The sequence below is a fragment of the Plasmopara halstedii genome, assembly GCF_900000015.1.
Source record: "Plasmopara halstedii genome assembly, contig: Scaffold_287, whole genome shotgun sequence".
NCBI lineage: Eukaryota > Oomycota > Peronosporomycetes > Peronosporales > Peronosporaceae > Plasmopara > Plasmopara halstedii.
The window spans coordinates 738,860-749,477 of NW_020187208.1; the positions used below are offsets into that span (position 1 = coordinate 738,860).

At 45.9% G+C, this 10,618-nt stretch overlaps 4 protein-coding genes across 4 annotated transcripts; 2 read left to right on the forward strand and 2 right to left on the reverse strand.

Moving 5' to 3' along the window:
• Positions 1 to 550: 550 nt before the first annotated feature.
• Positions 551 to 3,187, forward strand: PHALS_05043 (sulfate permease family; the record flags this gene model as incomplete). The annotated part of the gene is made up of 1 exon (XM_024722776.1): positions 551 to 3,187. One exon carries the CDS (start codon positions 551 to 553, stop codon positions 3,185 to 3,187), a length of 2,637 nt encoding a protein of 878 aa, XP_024573819.1.
• A 42-nt stretch (positions 3,188 to 3,229) lies between these two features.
• Positions 3,230 to 4,951, reverse strand: PHALS_05044 (uncharacterized protein; the record flags this gene model as incomplete). The annotated part of the gene is made up of 4 exons (XM_024722777.1): positions 3,230 to 3,328; positions 3,411 to 4,131; positions 4,182 to 4,515; positions 4,597 to 4,951. 4 exons carry the CDS (start codon positions 4,949 to 4,951, stop codon positions 3,230 to 3,232), a joined length of 1,509 nt encoding a protein of 502 aa, XP_024573820.1.
• An 88-nt stretch (positions 4,952 to 5,039) lies between these two features.
• PHALS_05045 (FOG: Ankyrin repeat) lies at positions 5,040 to 5,655 on the forward strand (the record flags this gene model as incomplete). The annotated part of the gene is made up of 4 exons (XM_024722778.1): positions 5,040 to 5,152; positions 5,209 to 5,282; positions 5,347 to 5,456; positions 5,521 to 5,655. 4 exons carry the CDS (start codon positions 5,040 to 5,042, stop codon positions 5,653 to 5,655), a joined length of 432 nt encoding a protein of 143 aa, XP_024573821.1.
• A 399-nt stretch (positions 5,656 to 6,054) lies between these two features.
• Positions 6,055 to 7,485, reverse strand: PHALS_05046 (hemoglobinase-type cysteine proteinase; the record flags this gene model as incomplete). Its single annotated transcript, XM_024722779.1, has 1 exon — positions 6,055 to 7,485. The coding sequence occupies one exon, from the start codon at positions 7,483 to 7,485 to the stop codon at positions 6,055 to 6,057; it is 1,431 nt and encodes a 476-aa protein (XP_024573822.1).
• Positions 7,486 to 10,618: the final 3,133 nt, after the last annotated feature.

Consider the following 10,618-nt stretch of genomic DNA (forward strand, 5'->3'; position numbering starts at 1 on the left):
ATTTTGAAAGCAAATACAATATACGGATTCTATTTATAAATTGCCGTATTTAGAGAGGCCTGGACATGAGTACGTATCCTACGGAATTCCTTGTTATGTGAGTCCCCATAGTATACCAGCACTACAAAATTGTAATTACAATGTGTAGATACACAATTATACGATACTCGTTCAATTACATTATCCTTTTGTAGTTTAGTGTGAGACCCTATATTCATATTTTGAACGTATTGTGTCATCATAATAATGTATTTACACTCTCTGCAATCGGTACTCTTGTATGTATAAAAAATCTGAAACAATTCAAAAGTGACATCAGTGACCCCTGGAGATCAAGGAAGCTTTAAGCACAAATGATCATAATATACAAGCAAATGGCTCCGAGTAGAGATACGCATCACACTTAGCTTTGATCAAATGCATTATGTGGATGAATATAGGGGTTTGACGAAAGGCTACAATCTTTTCAAGCGCATTTCCTGCCAACATATACCGGTGCAAGCCATTCCATATACCGGTAGCCGCTCGTCTCCTTCCATTCACGACCATCATGTTCTCGCCCGCGCTTTCCGGCGCTACAAAATGTCGCAAGAGCTCGACGATGCGCGAACAAAGAGCTGAACAGTTTTTCCAATGTGCTGGCAATTCTTCTCAATCTCAATCTTCGCAACACCAGCGTCGTCACCGGAGCTGGGTAGACCATGAAAACTCGCCCTGCAATGGCGAGTCTCTGGCTCTGCTTGTCACGAACGACTCGGGTTTGAAGAAAAACAATGCTAGCAAGTTTAAGAGTCCCTCCTGCCCGCACAAAGTGTCTAAATCCGTGAATGCAGTCATCTATGGCGTCATTAACTCTATTTTGACCATCCCGTGCATGTATGGCTACGCTGCTATCATATTTAGCCATCCCGACTTCGCTAGCTTCATGCCAGCATTATCAAAGCTGGTCATGTTCTCTAGTGTTGTACATCAAGTAATGTTCACACTTTTAAGCTCGCTCCCATTTGCCATCGGACAAGTGCAGGATGCTGGTCTTATCTTTCTCAGTGCCATCGCAACATCGATTTGCAAGTCTTTAGGCGAAGATGTGGCATTAGAAGCCAAAGTTACGACCACAATTGTATCCATTGGGCTGGCTACAGCGTCACTCGGTGTCGTCTTAGTATTGCTTGGCAAGTTTAAACTGGCAGGACTTGTATCGTACCTGCCAATGCCAGTGGTAGGAGGGTATTTGGCGTATATCGGCTTATTTTGTATGTATGCGGGTTTGTCTTTGTGCACAGGCCTTGTGATCAACGACTTTACTTCCATGCTGCAAATTTGGGACCTACACAATATGCTACTGTGTGTCCCGGGTATCGTAGGTGGCGTAATTTTGCTGCTCATATCGCTACGTTGTGAAACCTCCTATGCACTACCAGCTGCGATTCTACTCATGCCATTGCTATTTTTTCTCGTGCTTGGGGTTTGTGGTACCTCCTTGGATGACGCGCGTGACTTTGGGTGGGTATCACCGGCTTCGAATTCTGCTGGCTTCATGCAATTAGTCGACTTGTTTGATCTGACGCAGATGCACTGGAACCAAATCCCAAAACAATTTACGACGTGGCTTGGAATGACATTTGTTGTGGCCTTTTCGTCTTGTCTCGATGTTGCAGCGATCGAAATGGATATGGGCAAACAGCTTAATATTAATCACGAGCTGAAGTCGGTAGGTTGGTCGAACGTCGTGAGTGGAATGCTCGGTGGTTACACGGGCTCATACATCTTCTCACAGACCATTTTCACATACCGATCCAAGACCAATTCGCGTCTCGTCGGTGTGTGCGTCATTATATCGGAGATGGCCATTGTGATAGTGCCGCTATCAATCATAAGTCTTGTGCCGCGCTTTTTCTTTGCTTCCACTTTGATCTTTATTGCACTTGACTTAATGATGGAGTGGCTGGTGCACGTATACCACAAAATCCTGATGCGGGAATACGTAGTGTTATGGCTTTCTTTCATTGCCATTAATATGGTGTCGCTTGAACTGGGAATGGTCCTTGGCATTGGCTTTGCAATTATTAATTTTCTTATAGGGTATGCACGGGTTCGAGTCGTCAGCCGTCGTTCCCGTTCATCAGCTGCTGTACGCAAACTTGCAGCACGCACGTTTCTTGGTCAAAAGCGTGATGCTATTGTTTATCTGGAATTATATGGCTATCTTTTTTTTGGCTCATCGGTGCAGATTCTTGAAGACGTGCAGAAAGCTGTCCACATTCGCGAATCCGGGGTGACATTGAATCAGCGACTAACTGATGCAATGGACTTGGAATCAAAACATATAGATGACAGTGGTATCCCACTCACCCCAGTGTCGAAACGCGATGTCCCTATTGTTTGTTTAGACGGTAGCTTGGCGCCGTATCCAAACGGTCTGCCTACCGAATACGTTGTTATGAACTTTACGCGCGTTTCCGGCATGGATGCAACGGCTGCACGTAGCGCCTTTATGATCCTATTGCAACATTGCAAACGCTACGCCATCACCGTACTTTTTGCAGATGTGTTACCAGAAATCCGCCAACTACTACTAATGAACGAAATTGTAGACGAGAACAACTTCTTTCTTGACGCAGACTCTGCCTTAGAATTTTGCGAAAATCAGCTGTTGGGTCAAACAGATCATGCCAAGGAGGTTACCGATCGCCATGAGTCTATCAGTGTGCTTTTGCACCGATTTATGGGCGAGCCTGATGATTCACCGCTCTTTCAAGGTATCGACCAATTCTTTCATAAGTATGAGGTACCCGAGGGCTACGACTTCTACCGTGTTGCATCTTACCCGGACCGATTTTACTTTCTCGCTAGTGGCCGCGTTTCACTCTATATGAACAATGACGGAAGCGTGGTGCCTGGGAAGCCCTTGACTATGCTAGAGAATGTGATTCCCGGGGCCATGTTCGGAGAGGTCGATTTTTTTGGCCGTCAATACCGATACATGGCTGCCAGATCTGTGGAACCGTGTACAGTGTTTGAAATGAATCGCGAAACTTACGACTCGATGGATAAAGTAGCACCTGTGCTCTGGAATCGCCTCCGTGATGTTGTTATGCAATCAATGGCCCTGTCTATCACCAACACTACATCGATACAAACTGTCAACAACGCGAAAAACAACATTTTACACATGGAAGTCTGCTAAGATGTTATACAAAGTTAGACAGATATTATTCAGCGGGTATGATCAAGACCGATAATTGCGAGCAAGATCAGAGAGAGCATTTTCTTCAGCCCGTTGACACTTAAGAATTACACTTTCAGTGTTAGGATCGAACACAACATGCTTGACGAGAGATACCGAAGTCATGACATCAATTAGCTCGGATGTTATACATATGTGGTTTTTTCTAACATAATGTACGTACCATGGGAGCCGTGGCGACATAGAGCAATCCTGCACGTTCTTCATGAATAAGGGAATTGCCAAAGACATTTGCGAACTCTTGTTGCTCCAAAGTTAACTGTACTGGGTCTTGCGAGTGAAAGGATGCCGACGTGTAAAAACCAAAATCATGCTTCATTTTGAAGATATTCATAAAGACAAGACGCCGCACTCCGTCACACGCGACTTCCAGCTCGTCTTTGTCTGAATTATCGCGTCTCAGACGAGTATTTTGTCGAAGCTTTGATTGAAAAATATCCACAATTCGATTCATCACACGCTTTGTGTCGACTGAAGCAATCCGACATTCAGTACGGTACTTTGTGGCAAGCAGCTCCGTTCGATCCGCCTCTGTCTTCTTTAAACGTTCGATCTGTGCCTTACAAGCTGTCAATTCATTTTCAATCGAATTGGCTCGCCCCAGGTCGGGTGCCCGATCCTGAAGTCGCACTTGCGCCTGAATCGCAACTAGCTTGTCCTGTACTTCAGCCAACTTTCTGTCTGCCTTTTCCTGCTCAGCTTTGAGCTTCTCTGACGCTTGCGCTCGTGCAGCATCATTTTCAATCAGCATGCGTTGTAGACGTTTTCGCAGCACAGTATTCTTCTCCTCGATTGTAGCTTTCTGAGTCTTTTCTCTTGCTAACTCAGTCAGAAGCACACTAATATTCACCGGCTGGCCGTTATTATCCAACACACACTGAGCACTGAAGTAAAAGTGAGTGATCAATTCGAGCTAATAACAATAACAACTCACGGTCGTGTTCGTTTTCTCGGTTGTTGCGTTGTTGATGATGCCACGGGAATGGAAGAAGGTGGAATTCCGGTTGGGGGCATAATTGTGGTCAATGGATAGCCAGCAAGTAGCCTACGACTAGGCACAGTTGGCTCATTCTGGGGCCAAAGTGTTTGCTTTAATCCACTCGTTGTGGCTGCATTATTGGCTGCATTCCACATATGTCTCACCGACACGGAAGCATTTTGAATTCTTGGGTCCACAAAGGGTCCATTAAGGTTATGGTTACCAGTCCCCACCCTTTCGATTTCAAATATTAATTCTCCTGGCTGTGTCGAGTTCAAAAGCTCAATAACTGACTCAAATTCAAGACCCGTAAGATCTGCTCCATTCACAGACAATAGTGTATCCCCAATCTGGAGCTTCGAGTCGCTACCTTGCAATGTGGACACTTGGAGTCGCTTGTACCGATCGTGACGCGCGCCAAAGCCTAATTTTTCGCCATGTTTTATAACACAAACTTTCATTCGTCGCACACCTTCACCTAGAGGAGCTTCCACCCGAAATTTTCTATATTGAGGCTGCAATTCATGTTTGCCAAATGATGCTACTACAGACTGCTGGTATGATGACGTTGTACCCGCCACAACACCTGATTGACGAGATGGCAACTTTGTGTGTGAGAACACAACTGTGTCACCAATGAGTTGAGGATCTGATGAGCGGCTCAAAAGGGGCGAAGACCGTGAAGAGGAAGCGGCGGTTGTGTGTTCCTGCTGTTGGTGCGCCATGCCGTAGTAGCTCTTGAGGCGTATTTTTTATAATTTAACGATAATTATATGTCAATTTTCTGCTTAATTTAATTCGAGTGTGTAAAAAATGTGCGTGAACGTTTGGACGGCGGCAAGTGATGGGGATTTTGAGAGCATCAAATCGTTTCTGGCTAGTGGAGGTGACGTCAATGCGAAGGATGAAAATGGATACACGCCATTGTGAGTGAATGTGTGATTGTGAATTAGTAATATTGACATTAAAGTTATGGTCACAGGCAGGCAGCCGTAAGCTACAACCATATGGAACTGGTTATATTTCTTCTCGCGAGTGGTGCCGACGTCACACTTGGTGCACTGTTTTACTACGATATTTAATTAGCTTAACTGGTAACGCTCTTGTCGATAATTTGCAGGAGACAATGATTTAGACACGCCGTTGCATCGAAGTGAAACGGTTGAGTGTGCGAAGCTACTTCTTGAACATGGCGCGAACATGAACGCACGCAACTCTGAGGGACATACTGTGAGTATAGTTTGTACGACTGCCTCTTTTAAGTGCTAGTGTTGATAATAATATGTTGTTGCAGCCGTTTGATGTTGCCATTGAGGATGAACACGAGGAACTTATGAAGTTCTATGAGAACTTGGGTGCTGACAAGTCGGACAGGGTCTTTGAAGATGACAATGAACATTTTCCAAACGGCGTTAGTCCCGAGATGTAGGCTTTCATTGATGTGCGTTTAGGTGCAGCGCATTGATCCATCTCAGCCTGAGTGACTCGGAAAAGCTAGTCAGTCACCACAATCGGCATGTTGAATACCTGCCGCGCATAGGCGAACTCCAGTATTATTAATCCTTTATTTTTAAATTAATCTCTGGCTAGCACGCTACGTCGATTCTAGATTGATCGTGTTCACTCAGCAAAAGGTTGTCAACATGACCCGCTTTCGAACGGTTCAGGCTCATTATATCATTATAGAATCATTGTGAACGCTTGTAAAATACCTGAAAATATGACTAAATTTTCTTAACGAGTTTGCAGTGAAAAATTACCGAATGAAGGCTGCGAGTGTCAGCAGCTTTATGTCCAACCATTTTGAAATCAGTCAAAGATGGCTACATCAATCAAACATGACTGTATTTAAGTCAAATACACCATTTCGCGATGCAAAACGTTGAGACTGGTTCACAATCCGGCAAGCGTCGTGAACTATGGCCAATATTTTACCTTGCTGCAAATTCGACTCACATAGATCGACTAAGGTGCCTGCGTACTTCAGGGCGTAACCAGTGAACCCTCCAATAAATGCACAGGACGTCTGGAAGTCGCGAAAGATCTCGTCGTGGCACTTCAGGTTCTTTGGTTCTTCCACTCGAGATACAAAAGGCATATTTGTGTGTTGCTCGTATAAAACCTTTATTGTCTCGAACACTTCGTCAGAGGCTTCCCGACCATAAACTATATTACTCAGTTCGTTCGCAAAACCACGTCGATCTTTGCCTGGGACGGCACGTAAATAACGGTAAAACGCAACGACAAGGTCCACATCGCGTGCGTCAACAGCGCTTTGAATCCGAAAAGCCGTATCATGAATGCATGTTGTATCAAGTGTCTTGGAATGCTCAATACTAAAGGTGCTAGAATCATTCTGGTCATACGTTGACTGATAATTGCCAACAATCTCGTGACGAAGCTGCGACGACCCAAAAGATTTCACGTGGCTTTTCGTGGTTTCGTTCTTGATACGGTGATATTGCGTCTTGAGCGTCTCATTTGACAAATCTGTCAGATCACTATCCTCCATCCAATTGACGGAATACAAATCTCCAAGGCATGAACCAATGCTTTTTCCATTAACTAAGTCAAAAGGAGGACAGTAAGTAGCCCATGACGACTCAAACCCGTTCGCTGCTGTCGTCACGTATGCATTAATACTTTTTAAGAAACTGTCAGAAAACATTGAGCCCGATTCACAAGCCTCCACATATAATACGAGTTCTTTGTACATTTTCTTATCGTACATGGTTCGCATAGCTTTCTTGAGCCTCGAAGCCGCCAGCGGCTTCATATTTGGAAAGTAGACATTGCCACGCGAGCCATGGTCAATAAAATTTATGAATACTCGATCAGTGTCTGTGCTACGCAAGACTTTCTTGTTAAAAGCCCCGGAGCTGTTACCGGTCAACACATTCACAAACGTGTCAGGAGTCACTTCAATCCCGCGAAAGTCGATGTTACAGCCCTTGTACACGTCCACAGCTACCACATCTTCGTGCGACGCGTTCTTTGTCATAGGCTTGTTAAAAAGCTGACCTGGGTATGGATTTCGTTCGTGCCACGCGATATCATCGTACATCATAAGGATTACATTCTCAGCCGGTATACCATGGCGTCGTACGACGTGGTAGACATGGCAGGCGTCTGATTGGTGTCGATAGTTGCTATACCCTTTAGAGCCAGCCACAATGACGACCCAATGTTCAGCTTGAGCAGAGAATAGCGTCAAGAATGCACAAAGCAGCGCTGCTTTAAGCGTAGCGTAATTCTGCATTTTTAGGAGGTTGTCTTCAACTCTTATATAACCTACTGTTTCGCTAAAATTCGGTCGTAGAAATTTGTTATTCATTTACAACCAATTAAAATGATCGCCGTCTTAATGTCATGCCATGACACGTGAGACTACGATATTTGCCGACTCAACTAATGCTGATTGTGCAATGGGTTTGCCATGCACTTTGCACAGAAAAAGCTTCAACTCTCTGCATTAACAAACGCACAGATGTTTGGCTAGCTCACTTCACCATAGGGCGGCACCAAGGGCTTCTTTCGTAACTACTTACCTAGATTGCTCTGCTATCTCAAAAGTCACATATTCCATGATTAGTTCATTATATAACTTACATACTCCTGAAGTAAAAGTTTTACTGCATCTAGTGATAAGTCAGAATTACTGCTTGTTGAGGGTCCAAAAGCTCACGCGTACCACGCACCACACATTTACAGCGCGAGATTAAGGCCGCTATGGATTGGTCTTTTTCAAAGCGTCTTGGGGAGATGGCTTGCCCTGGTCAATTACTCGCATTATTTAGTGCAAACCATGCCGGAATGGTGCGGCATACCACTCACCTTCCCTAAAAGGTTATTAATGTGATACGACGGAAGAGGCGGGCTTTAAGGCTGCGGGGAAAGCCTCATGCGTCCTCTAAATTTGGCTCTTCCAAATCGAGATCGACCATTTTCAAGTCGTTTCTGACACTTCAGTTTTCGAGATAGAATGTGCTAAACTTCAAGTAGATGTCGGATATCCATGGACTCGTAATCGCAATTGCGCGTGCCAGCGGTAGAGAAGACTACCCTGTCCACAATAAGGATGTAACGGGGTTACGCGTGCCCTTGTGAGAAAAGGCGGGTCGCACAAGATTGTGCGACCGTACATAGGTTTGTATTACACAGTTAGTGTTGTGACACAGTGGTGTGGCTACACCGTAACAAGAAGCCAACACGTGCTTGGTAAGGCTCTAGTACTTAGAAGTAGTGAATTGCGATCCGCTACCCTAGTACTAATTCTTGAAAAGAACGTAAGGTCGGTGACCTTGGATTAGCTTCCACTAATCACACGTAAACACCCGACGGTGTTTTGTCTGTGAAGACACCCGTCACCTTCAGACTGGTTGTCTCCTGCGCAAGGCTCAACAAGGTTCGTCGAGCCGACATTCCGCTTCTAGCTAGTCTGGTTTGACGCGGGGGAAAGAGACCACCCCAAAGGCGCGGAGCGTCCAACTAGGGTAGAACTGAGTTCTGTTGGGCCCTAAACGAAGAAAAGGGCAGCAAGGCCTAGCATTCAAAGCTTCAAGCTCTTGAACACAGATCGTGTGTGCAAGCCGGGCTTGCTGATCGTAAAAGCGACCGTGAAGGGTTTTGAGAAGTGTAGAAGATCCTTATCGAATCCTGGTCATCGGGCAATCATGCTCGACGCTCCACAATCGAAGGAAGTCAGCAGTATGCTGAGGCGCCGAAAGCGCGTTCCATCGCTTACTGGTGGGGTCTTGTGTCACTGAGCTGAGTTTTCTTGAGGACCTCGGTGTCAAGTTATTTGACTTTGATAGCGCGGAACACTGTCGAGTCTTAGACTTGGATCAAACGTATGAACTTGTCTCTGGTATTACATGGCTTAAACACCATGAGCCATGGGTTGATTGGAGGTCTAAGAACCGTGGGCGCTACGCGTCCTTTGATACGTCATAAATTCACCTCTGCTATAAAGCAGAAGCGCTATTGGCGCGGGCAATGGACCGAGACGGTCAATGTGCTGGATTTCGGAGTATCCAAGCTGCCAAACACCATAGGTGTAAGTTTCGAGTGTGGCTCGCGGACTGAACGTGGAGTGGCACATAACCTACTGAGAACTGCGGAAATTGCAGCTCTTCGTCGGATGTTGTTAATAACATCAAGGCTCTGATGGAGCAGGGAGTGGAGACACTGGACGACGCTGAGTGCAAGTTCCCACTGAATCCGACGAGAGGTAAAATGTCTATAGAGAGAAGACGGCGAAGCCGTATGTTATCTGCAAGACGCAGGGAGACGACCCTAACCCAGGGTGTGTCAACCGTAGACGGAAGGACACAGCTATATACCCTTGTAAGCGGTATGACAGGAGAGAAAGACGGCGACGTCATCCTCGAAGCTATTTCCGCGATGAATGCTCTTCTTGAGCCGGAGGAGATGTCCTTCGAAGATTGGTGCGGTGCCTTGAAGGTAGGTAATTTAGCTGAGGTGGTTATTGTAAGACCAAACGAGAAAACTAAGTCGTCGTCGCTTCTGGATGAAGTTGTCTAGTAGGACACTAAAAAGGTGCTGAGCGCACACCGTGGATCGTCGATCCCGGAAGATCCTTTGGATCCGTATTATCCTTTGGTTAAGGAATTCCGAGACGTCATCTCCAAAGACCCGCCGTCGTTTCTACCTCCGAACGGAGGTGTGCGTCATGAGATTGACATGGTTTCGGGAACCAAACATTGCGTAACACCCTAATGGTCCCTCCCCAAGGAACTTGTGACATCACTGACGCTATCTTCCGTACGAAGCACGACGCAGGAAAGGTGTGTGAGACAAGACCCCCATTCGACACCCAAATTTGTGTTTCGAAGCCAAACGGCATGTGGCACATCGTTCACGCTTACGATATAAAAAACGCTATCAGCATTCCGGCACAGACGCTGGTTCCTAGGAAGGGTGTTCTCCAAAACAATATGATTGCCCGTCAAAGTACAGTGCACGCGACCTGGCCGATGGTTTTTACCAATTGCTCATGAGAGCGTGATTTCCCGCTGACAGTGATGAGTACTCCGAGCGGAATGCTCTGGAAGTGGCTGGTGATGTCAAATGCACCAGCAACATGTAATCGTCTTGCGGCAAAATTGTTTAGGCCCCATCGGGCGTATTCGCAGATATACTTTGACGACATCTTCGTCCACTGTCGTGCGGCATGGGAGGACAGATGTGGAAAGTGACATCGTTCATTTGAGTGCGGTGCTCGAGTGCATGCGCACAAATAAGCTGTATGCTAATCCCGATAAGTGCATATTCGGCGCGAAAGAAATTTCCTTTTAGGGTGCTCCATTAGGATGCGTGGCCTTCGAGCGGATCCCGCTAAGGTCAAGGCCATTGTAGACTGGCCGGTTCCA